This window comes from Bombyx mori, chromosome 12 (assembly GCF_030269925.1).
Source record: "Bombyx mori chromosome 12, ASM3026992v2".
NCBI classification, from domain to species: domain Eukaryota; kingdom Metazoa; phylum Arthropoda; class Insecta; order Lepidoptera; family Bombycidae; genus Bombyx; species Bombyx mori.
Window position 1 is genome coordinate 1650873 of NC_085118.1, and position 18952 is coordinate 1669824.

At 37.9% G+C, this 18952-nt stretch overlaps 1 protein-coding gene across 10 annotated transcripts in view; it reads right to left on the reverse strand.

The window, feature by feature from the left end:
- Nucleotides 1-18952, reverse strand: part of LOC101737919 (muscle-specific protein 300 kDa) — a 214393-nt gene that overhangs the window by 31809 nt on the left and 163632 nt on the right. For 8 of the 10 annotated variants that reach the window (XM_062671339.1, XM_062671338.1, XM_062671340.1 and 5 more), the window contains 3 exons: nt 17915-18025; nt 13349-13531; nt 191-11959 (listed from right to left, as the gene is read on the reverse strand). In XM_062671339.1, the coding sequence (XP_062527323.1) occupies nt 191-11959; nt 13349-13531; nt 17915-18025 (12063 nt within the window). The remainder of the gene's footprint in view (nt 1-190; nt 11960-13348; nt 13532-17914; nt 18026-18952) is intronic. The other 2 variants (XM_062671337.1, XM_062671346.1) reach the window with 1 other exon arrangement.

Genomic DNA, 18952 nt, shown 5'->3' on the forward strand with positions numbered 1-18952 from the left:
GATGTTCTATTATCAACAATATTCAAAGTGATCTAGACTAGATCAATTCCTTAAGCACATTATTAAATAACGAAGAAAACTAAATACATACATTTAATTCGCAAGCGACGGGTTCGACGAGAACGAGGACCGGAGCCACATAATAGGAACAAATTGACAAAATAAAGTAAGTTTTGGTGTAATATATTACCTGCAAACTCGAAATATCTCTCTCCAGACTGGTAGGCGATACACATATTCGAAGACTGATCGGCAGTGTATGGAGGGCTTGTCTTAAAGCAAGAATATCTCGCCACTGGGATGCTAAGTCTTCGATCAATTGGTCACAAGTCTGAGATGCCTTTTCAACAACGTCGCTGCCGAGGCGTTCTGCTGCTTCGCACTCCTCGAGGGTAAGTCTTGCACGACGCTGACTCTTTTGGCATCTCGCTATACCACTCTGAACTTGCACTATTTTCTCCTTTAGCAATAAGCTTCGTTCTAACTCTTCGGAAATCTGATCTTCTAGTATTCCCGATTGCGTTAATAGCGCTCCCAATCGTTCTGATTCAGCTGTAGGTAGTAAACTAAGTCTTCCTAATTCATTTTGTATGCGATCAATACGTCCGGTCATGACTTGCAGTCTTTCTATGTAGAGATTCAGTTCGTCTTCGCTCTTGATGACGCCTTTGAGGGCATCTATAGATGAACGAAGTTCTCGTAGCTCTTCTTCCAGAATATTCAATTTTTCTCCTGAAGAAACGTCACGATCAGATATGGTTTGTATGGCAGAGTCGTGTACACCGGCTATTCTGGCAGCTAAAGCATGCCACTGGTCCTCAACTTTGGAGAAATACTCTCTTTGTACCATTTCATCAGATATAGGTAATATCTCGAGTGCTTTTTCAAACTGTACTCCGGAATCATTTTTTAAATTATTGTGCACCTCGTGCTGGGCTTTTAATTCCCAGAATCTACGCAAGTTACCCGTCGTGGTAATATTTTCAGGAGTAATGAATTCCAATTCGCGGTTCGCGATTTTCATCCATCCTTCTGTTCTATCGATAAGTAGATCGTAATTTACCCAGTGTTCTCTGAACGCTGTAAGTCTTGTTAATCGCGTATCAATCTCGTCTTGCAGTTTTAATAACGTGTTCAGAGCTGACGAGCATTGGTTGTCCAATGTAGAACATACAATTAGGTTTTGCATGTTTTGCGTTATTGATAGTAGACGCAACATTTTCGCGTGATGCCGAGAAACGTCATGATTAATCGATTGATACAAATCAATGTATTGTTCGTGATCTCTTGAAGTAACGTTAGTTAAGTCTGGGATTCTTTGTTGAGCGACGACGAGCCATTGCTTTTCTTCTTTCATTCCATTTTCGAGAATATTCCATCTCGACGCAGCGTGCGTCATCTGTTGAGCTCTGCTCGCCGCGCGGTCTATAATAACTGTTGCTCTATCGTGTAGTGAATTGTGTAAAGAAGAATATTTGGCTCTCGTTTCACTATCTAGATTGTCTTCCAAAGACTCTAGAATCGCTCTGCAATGGCTCAAATTAACGAAGAATTTTCGGTGCTTTTGAATTTCTTCGTGAAGATGGTCCAAGTCATTCACAATAATTTTCCCGTCTAATAGTGCTTCAGCTACATCTGTGATTTGACCAAAGTCTTGTAGGGTCTGTTCGTATTCTTCTGCCAGAGACGCTAGTTGTAGAAGCCGATCCCTCTCAGTGTTGATGGTGTGCTCTACATGTTTTGTCTCGTCGTCACATGAGTATAATTTGACGGGACATTCTCTTTTCGGATTTGCTTCAATCAAGGAACGGCAGCGCTTGAAAAGTTTGGTCAGCGATTCGAAATTATCGATATTATCCGATTCAATTTTGTCCAGCTGATCAAGTTTTTGTTGAGTCGTGTTTTCTGACAGGATTATATTATCCAAATTAGCTTTGACACGTTCGACGGATTCTGCTAGACTGTCTGTATCGTGTAAGAATTTTTCCCATTCTCTTCCGATTTCTTCCACTTTGACCGAGCTTTGCTTATTCAAAGTATTAACTGCGTCTACTTGACGAGTTAAAGTATCAATCAAAATGGTGATTTCTTCATTTACTTCCGTCACCTCAATGATTTCTTTTAAATACCTGATGTAGTTATGTAAAGATCTCAGTTTTTCAGTCTCTTCTGTTAGTTTTTCTCCTCGCATTGTTTCTTTTTGTATTTTGTACTGAATCTCTTCCAGCCATACAGAAATAGTTTCGATAACAACTATTACACTCCTTTCGGTTTTGGAAGGATTGTTGTTGCTTATAGCATTTTTGACCGTATCTAGTTCTTTATTGATAACGAGATCATAAGATTTCTCGACAGATGGTTCAAACAAAGCCACTGTCATAGAGTTATCAGTAGGATTCTTGGGCGATTGAATAACAGATTGTGTTCTTTTTTCTAAGGCATCCAGCAACCTTGCCTTTTCTGTTTTTTGTGGGACAATTGTTTTACTGGGTGAAGGAGATTTTGATTTAGATCTCTGAACAACATCTGAATATGTCAATTTAGGTGGTACGACTTGTCTTGGTAAATCAGGGCTGGTTATTTGTGAAATACCTTCATCAGTTGAGGGAGTATCTCTCAATGAGGTATCGTCACTTGTCGGCGTCACAGATAGAGACAGCTCAGAATTAATGGGATCTGAAAGGCTTCCTGGAGATTGCAAAATAGGTGACTCTACTTTCCTCTTAGATTTTCTTTTCTTTTGTTTCTGTTTTTCTGTGATAATTGAATGAGGGAATTCTTGTTGTTGACGTTCACTGTCAAGGAAATCTATGTTCGCTTGAGGTATCGAGATTTGAGCCCGCAAGTGTACTTCATAGGGCTCATCCGTTGAAGTAGATATAGAGTCCTCTGTATAGTCTCTAGGAGTTGTCTGTTGAGTGTTATCAACTGTTATAGCTGCTGTCTTCTCTAGTTCCAGTACGGGTAGAGGAGTAGAGTCTTCTGGAAGATTGCTTGTCTCTGTAAATTCAACTCTTGGTGATGTTTGTAGTGACATATCAATAGTTGATACAGTTTCTGTAGATTCTTTTAATTCGGGCTCTTCTATAGCTCGCGGAGTTGTTTGTTGACTGGTACTTACTGTGTTTGTTTTTGATAACTCCAATATTAATGGTGGTTTTTCTGATTCAACTCTTGGCGAGGTTTGTTGAGTGCTATCTACAGTAATGACATCTCGTTTGCTTGGTTTTGTTTCCTCAGGTTGGGGTTCTGCTTCCCTGCTTACCCTTTCTTCGTGCAAAAACTGTTCAATCGCGTCAGATTGTGTCGACGTACTGGTCAGAGGAATGTCAGGTGTTTGAATGGACATTTCCATTACTTCTTTCTCTTTTATTGGACTAGTTGAAGTTTCCTGATCGGCGATTTCTTGTTTTATTGTTTGGATATTCATATCGGTGGTATTAATGATTACTTCCGTGCTCTTGTCATCTGTGTGAATACTAGGCAATGGAGATGTTTGCATATCTCTCGATTCTATGACATGTTCTTTTGAATCATCTGTTTTAATTTCAATAGGCTCTTCAACAACCGGTGAGGTCTGCGAGAACTTCTCTTCTGACGTGCTAATGTCCTTAGGAATGACTTGGGTTGTCGCCTCTTGTTGAACAATGTGTACTGGCGATTGTTTTCTGCTAGTTTGGATTTCAACTTCAAATGTTTCAACATGTGCTCCTGCAGTTGGATATTCCTCTGATGTTTGCGACTCAGTTTCCTTTTCTTCAACTGTAGTAGTTTGTGTCAATGCCTCGTGGACTAATGTAGGTGAAGTTTGAAGCTCGCTATCAATTGTTTCTGGCCTAGGTAGCTCTTCAACCGGTTCAATTTGTTCCGGAGAGGTTTGTACAGAATAATCTTGTGTTGGGATTTCCTCGACGACCGGAATCGGGAATGTGACTGTAGTTGGCACTTCTTCTTGTGCTGTTTCAGGACTGCTCTGTACGCATTCTTCTACAATTTTAACGGTACTAATATCAGAAGTTTCGCTTATAGTGTGATACGATTCCTCACGCGGAGATGTCTCAACAATTTCACCTAGGTTTGATAGCTCTGGTTTGATTTCTGGTAACAATTCAACTTCATCAGGTTTTATTTCAGGACTTGTCTCAACATCGTCTGGAGTCTTCTTCTTCCGCTTTTTGTCTTTTGTTTTTTTGACTGGTTCAATATCTTCGGGCAATGTTATTGATGAATCCTCTACATCTGTTGTACTTAATTTTGGATATGTAGTTTCTTCACTAACTCCGTGTTGCTTACGTTTCTTTTGTTTCTTTCTCTTGTCTGGTGTAGCCGCAGGTGCAATAGATATATCCTCGGGTTCATATCCTCGTTCTTCTATAGTTGTTTCAGATTCGATAATAGGAGACTCGATCACGGAGCCTGTATCCTCTACCGGTTTTTCCAATAATTCCTCTGTTGGTTTAGGAGAGTCTGCCAGAGGTGATTTTGGTAAATCTACGTAATGACTCAGAGAAGAACTATCTGTATCAGCAATGCTTTTTTCAGTATCTGTTCGTTGTTCCTGCGATATTTCAATAGAATCACTTCCTTCAGATTCTCGCTTGTGTTTCTTCTTTCTCTTACTTCTTTTACTTTCTTTTACAGGTTCCTCTGCTTTGTTTTCTATTCTACTTTCTTTTTCTATTACAGGAGATACAATTTGTTCTTTTGTAATGTGTTCTGTAGTTACTTTTACATCTGTTGGTAAGACTGCATCAATTTCCTTTTTAACTACCTCTGAATTCTTAGAATCAAACTCTTGCACGGTAAGATCTAGTTGCACTTTCGGTTTGACTTCAGTAGTTACATCAGTTCTTGTAAGAGACATAGATATATCAATCGTTTGTTGAGGCTTATCATTTTCTGTTATAAGTTTGAGCTCTTTTGACTTAAATCCACGCAAATCTGTATCATGTCGTTCAGCTTCAAGGAGCACGTTGGTGTCGTACCTCGGATCTGGTTTCGTGGGTTGATCGGAAACTCCTACTGTTTGTAATGAAATCTCTTTCTGGTCTGGTAGCTCGAGAGTTGCGATAAGTTCTTTCACACTTTCAGTCGAGCCTTTAACTTGAGGATGAAATTGTCGAACGTACGACACTTCCGATGATTCCGGAATCAAAGAAGTTTCAGATTCCGTAATAATGGTTCCTATTTTGAGAGGTTCTACTTCTACCGATGTTTGTATAGGAGCCTTTTCAGTACTGATTTGACAGACATTTTTTTCTGGTTCTTCAGAAACAATCAATTCTTCTTCTTTAGTTGATTTACTTTCCGCTTTAGTTGCTCTATCATCTACTTTAGTTTGTTTACTTTCTACTGTAGTTGATTTATCTTCTACTTCAATAGATTTATCTTGCAATTTTATTGGTATTTCTCCTTTTGAGATTTCTGTAGCTGCCGAAATTACGTTTGTATTTTGTAAATTTGACGGTTCAGTAATAGATTGAATATTTTCTTTTTCGTCAACAGTGAGATTTTGAATTGATTCTTCCACATCGAACGGTTTTTTATAAATATTTTCTTCGTTATCTTTTGAAGCGTTTACGTTGTTTGATTTAAAACTTTCAGTTTCTAGCAATTCCTTTGTAAGTGCAACGACACTCATTTGTTTATCATCTACTCCAAGTTTTTCAGGAACTTCTAAATTCAGATCTGTTGTTACTGTAATTGTTTCTGTACCACTTACGGTTTCAAAAGTCGAAGACGGTAATGGTATTGCTTCTTTTTTACTGTCATATTGTTCTTTAATTTCGAACAGAACGTTTTCTGTTTGTGGTATTAATAGATCTTTTTCTTCTAGCTTAGAATTACTAAGTCGCTGTGATTGTTCACTGTCAAGTTTCAGTTGATCAGGTATTTCTTTGGTAGCTTCTTCTAGTATTGAATTATCTTTTTGAATCGACTCCTGCACAATGAAGTCTACTGTTGCGTCTTTCAACGATGAATCTTTCTTTAGGTCATCGATTCCAATAAATTCCGATTCTACATCCTTAACTTTTTCAGATATGATGTCTGAAGGATACGCTTCTTTAATATGACCTGGAAGTTTTTCATCAGTTGTAAATTCTTTTGTCTCAATTGTTTTTGTCAAATCCTTAATATCAGCTTCAGGTGAAATCTTTTTTTCTACTACTGTCACTGTAATTCCTTCCTCCTTTTTTGGTTTTGATTGAATATCAATGGCAACTGGACCTTCACTTGTCCTATCAGGGATATCAAAATCAGTTTGAATTGGATCCATTTGGGTTACTTCTTTATTTGCCAATTCCGGCTTATTTAGAATAATATCGTCTTCATACCCTTGCAATTTAATAGATGTTGCTTTATGTACACTTGACTGGTCGATTTCAATATCGATAAAACTTTTGCTGATATCTATTAGATTGCTATCTGTAGCTTCAGCTATAGATGGCGCAAATGTGTCAGTTTTCTTAGGTAATACAATTTCTTTCAAAGGTTTTTGTGATTGAGGAAAATCACTAATATCATCCATTTTAGGATTTTTTTCCACTTCTTTAATCTCACGAGCATTAGGAGTTACAGTTTTTATAGATTTTTCAATAACCTGATCAACATCTGTGGGCTCCGTACTTTGTTCCTTTTCTTCCTGTTTTAGTTTAGAAGCAGTTTCAGCAGAAACTGATGATAGCTCTGGTATGGTTAACTCTGTCTGTTCTGCTGTAGCTTTACCTCCGTCCGAAGGAATATAATCTACAGATTCATTTTCAATCAATTCCTTGCTACTAAAAACTTCTCTTTTATCACTAATTAAAGGTAAAACAACTGATTCTGAAATCATAAATTCTTCCTGTGTCGAGGTTGACTTCTGTGGGACTTTCTCTGCTTCCGTGAGTAAGATAACGTCGGGTTCAGTGGTTTCGATAACATCTTGAATTTCTCGCATTGTTTTTTCAACGTTCGTTGAAATATTAACTTTTTGTAAATAATCGGTATTTTTTGTATCGGAAGTAATTTTTTCTACGTCACTACAATGTTCTTTTACATTAACGGGTTGGCTTATTGTGATTTCCTTGGTTACGGTTTGTGAAAGCTTTGGAGTGCTTTCTTCGGCACGGTCAGCTTGAGATGACTCTAAAAATACTTTGGCGGTATCTTTCTGATGTTCTGATGTAAATTCAGGTTTTATACTTTCCATAGGTTCTTGTTTTAAAGTATATTCAATAACTTTAGGTTCGATGGGTACGGTATCTACTCTCTGTATTCCTTGGGTTAATGAGGGCACATGTTCTAAGTCTTTTGGTTTTTCGGTGACATTAAAGTCAGTAATTCTTGAACTTTCCAGTTTGGACGTAACAGTATGATCTATTTCGCTTCCTATTAAACTCTTCGTAATGTCGACGATTGTGTTTTTATCTTTGATGTCCGTGTTTGTCGAATCTAATGTGAGAACAGGTTTCTCTTGTGTCTCAATTACCTGGTGTTCTCGTGATATTGCAGAGGTTATCGGTTCAGTTGATTCTGTGGTTTCAATTAAAGTAGGAACTTCATCTACAGTTTCTTGATCAGTGATTTTACTATCTATTACTTTAACCGTTGAACTAATTTGATGATCAGTTTCTAATGATGGCTTAATTTGGGCATGATCAACTTCACTACTAATCAAAGATTTAGTCAAGTCAGCAATATTCGATTTCTGTTTTAAATTTTTATCTAAAGTAATTAGTTGCGGTTGGGATACATCCAGTGATGTAGTGGGATGTTCTTTAATGTGCACATCAATTTCAGCTGTAATAGTAGAATCCGGGACATATTCTACGTCAGGTTCTTCTATGACTTCTTCAGTAACATGTTCTTTACCATCAATTATTTGAACACGTCTTATAATTTTTAAGCGATTGGTCTTAATACCTTCTGTCTGAAGATTATGACTAATTGGAGGCACTTGATCAAGTCTTTCATCATCATCAGGTTCCTCAATTACTTTTTCAGTAATGCGTTCTTTACCATCGACAATTTGCACTTGTCTTATGACCTTGATACGTTTTGTCATGACACTTCCCGTAGGCAACGTTTCACTGACGACTGTAGATACTGGCTCAAGTGTTTCAGCATCATCAGGTTCTTCAATTACTTTTTCAGTAACGTGTTCTTTGCCATCAACAACTTGCACTTGTCTTATGACCTTGATACGTTTTGTCGCGATACTTCCCATAGGCAATGTTTCACTGACGACTGTAGATACTTTTTCAAGTGTTTCAGCATCATCAGGTTCTTCAATTACTTTTTCAGTAACGTGCTCTTTGCCATCGATAACTTGCACTTGCCTTATGACCTTGATACGTTTTGTCGTGACACTTCCCACAGGTATCGTTTCACTGATGACTGTAGATACTTGCTCAAGTGTTTCAACATCGTCAGGTTCTTCAATTACTTTTTCAGTAACGTGTTCTTTGCCATCGACAACTTGCACTTGTCTTATGACCTTGATACGTTTTGTTGTGACACTTTCCATAGGCAATGTTTCAGTAACAGTAGGTGCCTGCTCATGTGTTTCAGCATCATCAGGTTCTTCAATTACTTTTTCAGTAACGTGTTCTTTGCCATCAACAACTTGCACTTGTCTTATGACCTTGATACGTTTTGTCGTGATACTTCCCATAGGCAATGTTTCACTGACGACTGTAGATACTTTTTCAAGTGTTTCAGCATCATCAGGTTCTTCAATTACTTTTTCAGTAACGTGTTCTTTGCCATCGATAATTTGCACTTGCCTTATGACCTTGATACGTTTTGTCGTGACACTTCCCACAGGTAACGTTTCACTGACGACTGTAGATACTTGCTCAAGTGTTTCAGCATCGTCAGGTTCTTCAATTACTTTTTCAGTAACGTGTTCTTTGCCATCGACAACTTGCACTTGTCTTATGACCTTGATACGTTTTGTTGTGACACTTCCCATAGGCAATGTTTCAGTGACAGTAGGTACCTGCTCAAGTGTTTCAGCATCATCAGGCTCTTCAATTACTTTTTCAGTAACGTGTTCTTTGCCATCGATAACTTGCACTTGCCTTATGACCTTGATACGTTTTGTCGTGACACTTCCCGTAGGCAATGTTTCACTGACGACTGTAGATACTTGCTCAAGTGTATCAGCATCGTCAGGTTCTTCAATTACTTTTTCAGTAACGTGTTCTTTGCCATCAACAACTTGCACTTGTCTTATGACCTTGATACGTTTTGTCGTGATACTTCCCATAGGCAATGTTTCACTGACGACTGTAGATACTTTTTCAAGTGTTTCAGCATCATCAGGTTCTTCAATTACTTTTTCAGTAACGTGTTCTTTGCCATCGATAATTTGCACTTGCCTTATGACCTTGATACGTTTTGTCGTGACACTTCCCACAGGTAACGTTTCACTGACGACTGTAGATACTTGCTCAAGTGTTTCAGCATCGTCAGGTTCTTCAATTACTTTTTCAGTGACGTGTTCTTTGCCATCGACAACTTGCACTTGTCTTATGACCTTGATACGTTTTGTTGTGACACTTCCCATAGGCAATGTTTCAGTGACAGTAGGTACCTGCTCAAGTGTTTCAGCATCATCAGGCTCTTCAATTACTTTTTCAGTAACGTGTTCTTTACCATCAATAATTTGTACTTGCCTTATGATCTTCATACGTTTGGTTTTTACACCGGTCGTTTGAAGACTATGTGTATGAGTAATTTTCGGCTCTTCCTCTATAATTTCTACATCATCAGGTTCTTCTATTACTTCTTCCGTGACGTGTTCCTTGCCGTCAATTATTTGAATGTGCTTTATAATTCGTTTTTTAGTTCTAGTTATTTTCCGAGTGATTTTTTGAACGACTGTAGCCGTATTAGATGACGACGTTTCTAAAGTTGACTGATGTATTCCGTGAGTAATAAAAGTTGGTTGACCATCGTGAGGTTCTTGCACATAATAATTTTCTTCTGTTGGCATGGTCTCATCCGTTGGAGCACTGGAATATGTTTCTCTAATTGTAACAGTCCGTGTTGGTGAGGATTCTTTTTCTTCAGACAGACGTGTTATTATGTCAGATTTGTTATGTTCACTCTCCTTTTTAATAAAATCTTCCATCAAACGAGTTAGTTCTTGTTCTTGAGCTATTTTTTCAACAGAAATGTCACTTGGTTCTTTGCCGCCTTTATCATGTTCTTCTTTATCACGTTTATCGTCTGGTTTTTTGTTTACTGGGGATTTACCTTGAGAATCTGATTGCTGTACATCAAAAGGATTGGGTGGTTGTTCATCGCCCTTGTCATCTGCATCGTCTATTTCGGTAAATTGAACTTCTTCACCATCTCTTACATTTATTGTTACTCTTGGTATTTGTTCTTCAATTACTTCTACATTGTCCGGTTCCTCTATCACTTCTTCAGTGACGTGTTCTTTACCATCAACGATAACAACTTTACGGATTATACGTCTCCTAGTTTGAATAGTGCGTTTAGTTACTTGTTGTACAACAGCGGTGACGCTGGACGATGACGTTTGAATTTGGGTGGGAATTTCACCTTCGGCTAACTGAAGAATATGTTCAGGTTTCATTCCTTCTTCCATTGTTATCAGCATATCAGGTTTTGAAGTGTATTCTTGTATTGTAACCTCTCCGCCAGGCAATCTTGATATTACTTGACCGCCATAAGTCTGATATTGGATGCGTTGCACTCCACCGTCTTCCAAAACCTTCGAAGTTGATCCTGTGTCTTCCTTTAGAGTAATTTGTGAAAATGAGTCCTGAACACCATCCCTGGAAAGGATTTGAGATCTCTGTTCTTGTGTTTGGTACGTTTGTTGCCTAGTTACTAAAGTTTTTCTGATTTTCTTCACAATTATTCTCTTGGTTCCGTCTGCGTCTACAACTACTTCGGTTGTTGTTTCATCAGGTTCAACCATTACTGTTTCAAATGATTGCGGTAAGCTGTGTGTGATATTCAAATGAGAATCTTTTCTAGCTTGATCTCCCTTATAGTCTGCGTCTACTAGGAGTGTTTGGTCTACATGTTGTTCTTTATGTACTGGACGACTGGCGATCTCAATCGTCTCGTGCCCATCAGAAATAGTCTGTTTAACTTGTATTGTTTCGTAAAGTTCCTTTTCGGCTGAATGTGGTTCACTCGTTTGGACTTCGACTTCTCGAGGTAAAGCGCAAGTTACTGATACATCGTGCGTTGTTACCTCTGGGTTGCAAATGACAGATTTATCAACTACAGATGGAGCATTAGACATTAAGCTGGCTCCTGTTTGTGTTTCTATAGTAAAAGTGGGCTTCTCCTGGATTACTTGAATTACTTGATTATCTTTTGATTTAGATGTTTCATGACTAGGTTTACTTTCTTGTATTGTAGGCACTTTTTCAGTTTCTTCTTTAGTAATTTTATCAACGCTTTCGTGTTTAAGTTCTGGTTCTAATTTGTCTTTTATAGCAGGTTCCTTTTCAAGATCCACTTTTGGTCCAGCAAGGCCAGCTTCTCTTGGAGAAGCGACCTCTTCAGGCATCGAAGTAGAATCGATGGTTCTATCGGTCTGGGAAATATCTTCTTCAGCTATTTCTGGAGCCGATCTCAAATGTAACAACACTAGCCTTAACCTCTCTATTTCTATAATGACTAGACGCTTTGTTTCTTCCAACGCTGCTTGCATAGTGTTTATTTTTGACCTCAACGATTGACTAGATTCATCGTGCCTTATCACAGTTATCGACCTCAAAATGATTTCATACTCCTCGTATTCCCTGATGTAGCGTTCGTACACCTCGATATACCTGATCACGTCATCTTCTGTAAGGACGTCGGATTGCTGTGTGGATTCTCTGAGACCATTGTTAATAGCCTCAAGCCATTGGTCAAGTTTGAAGATTACTTTTTGTTGTTCTTCAATATCTTTAGTTTGACGCGACAGCTCTGCCTTCGCGTCCTGAAAATAACATTAAATTTTACGTAACGGTATGATCACCACAAGTGCTGCTGTAAAATTAACTATAATTTACATAATCATGTTCTGACTGTAAATACAATATTTTTTTTGTGTGTGTGTGTGTGTGTGTTTTTTTTTTTTATTGCTTATGTGAGTGGACGAGTTCACAGCCCACCTGGTGTTAAGTGGTTACTGGAGCCCATAGACATCTACAACGTAAATGCGCCACCCACCTTGAGATATAAATTCTAAGGTCTCAATTATAGTTACAACGGCTGCCCCACCCTTCAAACCGAAACGCATTACTGCTTCACGGCAGAAATAGGCAGGGTGGTGGTACCTACCCGTGCGGACTCACAAGAGGTCCTACCACCAGTAAAAGTATAGATTCTTTTTTCTAGATTTTTCATTCTTACACACTGGTGTATAGATATAAATTCTAGAACAAAGAATGCTGAGCGTCACAACTTGTACATATATCATTATAATAGGCACATATCACGGCGATAGAACTTAATATTTACTCCACTAACAACCTTATTGTACTGATAACAGGCTACAAATTAGAATTAGAGTGAATAGTCTAATATTTTTGTAATATATATGATATAGATGTCTGAGTTGATTTTCATATAGCAACGCCAAACATAAGTATCGTTTACAAGTGATTTACAATACGCCCCAATGTCAGTCAACCCAGAATCCAGTTAATCACAATAATGTATATAATTACAATAACAGATAAATAAAAATATGTTTCTGTTCGTATTCTCCTATGATCAGGCATTATTCATTGCTGCAAACGGGCACCTGATGTTAAGAGGTCACCGATATCAATCCTTTAATACACGAGGACGTTCTATCAACTCAACAAACGCAATTTTTTTGCTTATTTGGGTGGACGAGCTCACGGCCCACCTGATGTTTAAGTGATTACCGGATCCCATAGACATCTACAACCCACCGCCACCCATCTTGAGATGGGAAGGAATAACATCGTGTAATAAAAATCAAACCCGCAAAATTATAATTTGCGTAATTACTGGTAGGACCTCTTGTGAGTCCGCACGGGTAGGCACCATCACTCTGCCTATTTCTGCCGTTAAGCAGTAATGCGTTTCAGTTGGAAGGGCGGGGCAGCCGTTGTATACTGAGACCTTAGAACTTATATCTCAAGGTGGGTGGCGCAATTACGTCGTATATGTATATAGGCTCCTGTAACCACTTAACACCAGGTGGACTGTGAGCTCGTCCAGCCATTTTTCAAAGCACAACGCCTGCCCCACCCTTCAAACCGAAACGCATTACTGCTTCACAGCTGAAATAGACACAGCGTGCGGACTCACAAGACGTCCTCAACTTTCAAGATTATTTTATAGAATAACTGACCTTCCTTACCTGGATGACGCCGAGACCTTGCCGCGCTTGGGTCAGAAGCTTTGAGATCCTGCCCTTCATAGCGATGAGTTCCTTGATCAGGGTCTGGACCTCCACTTCCTGGCGGTACTCCATGATCTTCTGCTCCAACAGCTCGGCTGCTTCGTCGCACTTGATTAAAATTGAGATTCCCTCCTAAAAAACGATGAATTAATTTTATAAGTGGAATGTAATTGAATATGCAATTTCGAAAAGGGCACATGTCGCATTTTTTATTTTTTTATTGCTTAGAGGGTAGACGAGCTCACAGCCCACCTGGTGTTAAGTGGTTACTGAAGCCCATTGACATCTACAACGTAAATGATACTGATACTGACAAATAAAAGATACTATCTGGTGGTAGGACCTCTTGTGAGTCCGCACGGGTAGGTACCACCGCCCCGCCTATTTCTGCCGTGAAGCAGTAATGCGTTTCGGTTTGAAGGGTGGGGCAGCCGTTGTAACTATACTTGAGACCTTAGAACTTATATCTCAAGGTGGGTGGCGCATTTACGTTGTAGATGTCTATTGGCTCCAGTAACTACTTAACACCAGGTGGGCTGTGAGCTCGTCCACACATCTAAGCAAAAAAAAAGAATTTTAAATAAATGTGAAACCGATGCCGAAATATGCAGAATAGGATACGACCGTTACAATAAGCGAAAACGAGGATGTTTGTACGTAATATAAGTGTGTTATTTTACAACTATATCTCTTAAGGATGACTACATCCAATTAATACCTATGTTCAAAGCTGAAGGTGACGATAATGTGACTAAAATAAACAGTACGACATTGTTTCTCGGAAAGGGAACTATTTTTAAACATGATTGCATCTTATGTTAATGTTTTCGCTATGTTCAATGTGATAAGATCTCGCCGTTTTTGCTGCATAAAGACGTCCAAATAATTAACTTTAAGAAGTACGATTTTTTTAAACTATCCTACCGAAAACTTCGACATAAAATGAAGTAAAGTGGCCTACATTTTCCCGAAGGAATTTGACTTTTGCCTACACAATTTAAGCTGTAACTCCGTACAGAAATTACAGTACAGAATGATCAGTACGTTTTAAACTTACAGCCGTGACGAAAATACGAAATGTAGCACACGAATACACGTTCAATAATTTTCATTATGACGCCGTTTAATCGACAAATGGATTTTCACCTCTTCCCTGCCTTATGTAGAGTTGAAAATCGTTTATCACATTAAAATCACAGTGTCTTAATAAAGTAAAAGTAATACTCGTTCCAAACAAAAAAATTATCGGCGAAGGCTTATTTTTTGATTTTTAATGTGAATCTAAAAGTCTATTTAAAAATCTGGTTTAAATAGTATTCGTATCTCTAATTATATATAAATGAATTGCTGTTCGTTAGTCTCGCTAAAACTCGAGAACTGCTGGACCGATTTGCCTAATTTTGGTCTTGAATTATTTGTGGAAGTCCAGAGAAGGTTTAAATGGTAGATAAATATGAAAATGCTCGGAATTAAATAAAAATAACAATTTTGTTTTTCTTTTGATGTGTCCCCCGTCATCGGAAGGATTCTTTTTGTTTGTTTTAAGTTTTTTTTTTCGATTGAGGCACTACGAAGTCTGCCGGGTCAGCTAGTTAATTATAAAAATGACTTATGAATTGCGAGTACGTCGCAATTAGTTACAACAACCCAATAAGTTTTCTTTATTATGAAAGCACGAATCGAATTTCGATTCGCTTCGCATTATTCAGGTTCTCTTAAACATACGGTATTTTGTGGCTTTATATTGCTTTATTAACAATCATCACCCAGAGGTAGGGAATTAAAAATGCTACGAAATTACATTGAGATTATCTTTAGAAGAATCATAACAAGATCTAAAAAAAACGTAAATATACAATGTTACGTGTTGTGTTGTTTTAATCTGTATCCAGGAGTTTTCAGATTTATTTATTTATTTATTTATTTATTTATTACACTTCATGTAAAATTTACATTGACGGACTTAATGCCTAAGGCATTCTCTACCAGTCAACCAAAGGTAGTGCAGAGTAAATAGTGGTAGGTGCAATGAAATTTATATTAGGTTACGAATACATACAAAAAAGTATATCTACATATATACAAAATCACATATACATATACATATACATATTATACATATACATACATATTATACATATACATACATATATACATATATACACACATACATACATATAATAGTTTATACAGTATTAAATTATTTAGCCACAATAGCCATTAAAATTTCAATATTATTTACTACCAAAATTTAATTACTATGGAATTCTTAACAGACCGGCCTATATTCTGAGTTCTTGTCACTACTTTCTCAAATGTCTCGGTTCTAAAACCACAAGTAAAGTTTTGAAAACACTGAATAATGCGTCTGAACAGGATACTCGACTGAATAATTTTGACACAGACTAATTTTTTTTTACATTAGCAACGCACGAAGATTTTCAATAAAGAGTCCTCTTTATCTTTACAGCGGAACTTTGACGCCAAAACGAATTTCTATTTCGCATGTAAATCCTACACAGAATTCAACAATAATTGAATTAGTATGGTTACTAAAATTTCTAGTTTAAAACCCAACACTGAAGTATCTCGAAAGGCAGTTAGTAAAAGAATGAAAAAAGACGAAGACCGAACTCAGTGGCTGGGAGAGATCTACGAGCATTTCCAGCAGTGGACGAGGTTTTTTTTTCTACCTATCCTAGTAACCTCGAGGGGTTATTCTATAACACTGGCCCTAGCAAGAGCAGTGTTTCGCAGAATCTACCACCGGATCGGAAATGCGACCCACTGAGAAGATCCGGCGAGAAACTCAGTGGGCTGTGTCCATGGGTTAATTTACTCGTCGAGCCCTTCGTCACAAGCGACGGATTCGGCGAGGACGGTGACCAGTGCTTGAGGGACCTAAAAATTATGCTAATGGATCGGGAATGGCCGATTGTAGGCTAATGACGGTCAAATGACTCTTGCATTTTGATCGAGGGAAAGGTAAGGCGAAGGGTGTTGTTAATAGTAAAATCTTGAGTTCTTAATTATGTCTCAAAGTATGCATTGCGGTTTGGATAGTGGGACTACCGTTGAACAATAACTGTGAGAGTATCCCATCCCGTGTTATATCACATAGTACATTAAATCCTAAGCTTGGGTTATCCTGTGTCACTTGTCTAAGGTTATTATTATTGTTTTTTGATTATTAAGGTGTGATATCTGTCGGCTTCGGTAACCGCCCGAGCTGGTTATGGATCATGATGAGCTGTTCTTTTCTAGATGAACGGTAAAGACATTCAGTTTTAGGACGCCTAATAATGATAAAAAATAACAACAAAACTGCCCTTTTCTGCCTTCACAGGTTCTCGTCATGAGGAATGCTGATAGTAGATAAAAACAATATTAACAAATTTTAAGCAGTGAAGATATTAAAAGAATTTAATCTACAAAATAAGAAAATCGTTAATGAAGCTACCCATGCCGGGAGTGATTGATAGCGAAATTACTCCAAATTTTTTTTATCTAATATTCAAATTAAACAAAATATTATACCTTAAATCCGATAACACTTCACTAACACGGACGCACGAAATAAAATGACATTCCGAAAAATTATTTCCAATTTACATATTATTATGTTTAGACAGTCTTATTTCGTATTGTGTCGAGTGCCTACAGCTGTAGTTCAGCGTTTACTACTGCCCTAGTGAACGAAGCCAACCTCTCGCACTTTATTATTAACTCCATTTCGCAACGCGAGGTGACATCACCGATGAGAACTTGTATGGACAATTCACTGCCAAGGTCAACGGACCTGCACTCATAGACTATTTCCACGAGTGCCGATGATCGAACATTATGACGTCATAACTTTTTTTTCCCCTAATCGAATAGCGCTGGTAGCCTAAGAGGTTATTCCAGCTATGTGCTTAGTGCGAGTGCTTTAACGTTCTCGATAGCGTAAAAGTTAACTCAAATTAGTATGAGATTGGAACGTTTACCTACGTTTGCCGCTAGGGGCGCTGTTCCAACTGCAGAGTTAACTTTTACGCTATCGAGAACGTTAAAAAACTCGCACTAGGCATACTGACGGGTAGGTGAGCTCACGGGATCAAACTAAGAGAATTTGTTAACACTAGACCCAGCAAGAACTTCGCAGAATCTACCACCGGATCGGAAACGTGACTCACTGGGAAGATCCGTCGAGAAACTCAGTGGGCTGTGTCTATGGGTTAGTTTGCTCGTCGAACTGTTCGTCGTAATCGACGAGTTAGGCGAGGTGCTCCTAGCTCCCTCGTAGGAGGTTCGGACCCGGCCCGAGAAAATAGAAAAAAAAAGGTGCTCCTAACTGTTTAGCCGATGCTGAGAAACTAAGAGTTCCTATTACACTACCGTTATTGTATTACGGAATGCATTGATTAAATTGCAGCTTAATATACCGGACAAAGAAAGCAACCCACACGCACCAATAATACTTTGTTGCCCAGTTAATCAATAACTTTAGTTTTATTCAATCTTTAAAGGGCTCACCTTGAGACCTTCCTCCATGGCTTCTAGGCTTTCATCAGGCAAATCAGTCAGTCTTGTTTGAACATCCCTTATCTCGACTAGCAGTGTTTCAATATCGTTAGACAAGTCATCCTGGGAACACACGCCACTATTAAACACACACACTTTTGACATTATCGAGGTGCAACCAAAAAGTATCGAACGAATATCGATAATTCAATCATTCAAATTTAAAGTTACGTATTGAATCTATTTGCGGATGAATAAATCAGTGTTAAATACGCGGCTGGAGCGGTCTTGGAACCTGTCCAAAATGTACGAGTAAATAATGGATTTAATGCAAGGTTCGCCGGTTTACATTCAGATTTCGCTTCGAACTAAACACTTTTTGGTTCCACGTCGTTCAAACGGAAAATTCGAAAACAGAAGTCCATTCGGTCATTCATAATGCATGGACTATATTAGGGACACGATCACAACATACATTAGTTAATAAAATTCATAACAATAAGTTCACGTATTTTGGCATGACATGCGGGAATAGTATCGAAAATTTTAGGCAAAAACATCACTTTATGTTTACATTTTTACTAAGTTTGTTTATGTATACATTGTTACTTTGTTTGTTTACAAGGTGAAAGGTTCAAATTGTAATCCGTACCGTATCTATTAACTGTAAGTACCGATTAAAGCCGAACAGCTTCTTCAATCATAACATTTATTGGTTTATAATAACATTTAAGGGACACTGAATAACAAAGAAAGTTGTTAATGCGATTTAAAATTTTTATAAAAACATAATTCAATTAATTTCGTTTAATTTGTAATATGAAATGAAGTATTTATTTTTTAATATGCTAATTTAGATGTTTCAGAATTAAGCGCATATAAATAAATAATATCTTTTACTTTCAGGTTTGTTTATTCATTAATATGTTTTCTATTTTAATGGCGCGTCCCCTAAATTTTATTACCGTTAGTTGTAGTATTCAGCGTGTTTGAAGCTTGTGAAGCAAAATAAATATTTTCTCGGTACGGAATGCCATCAAATAATATAAA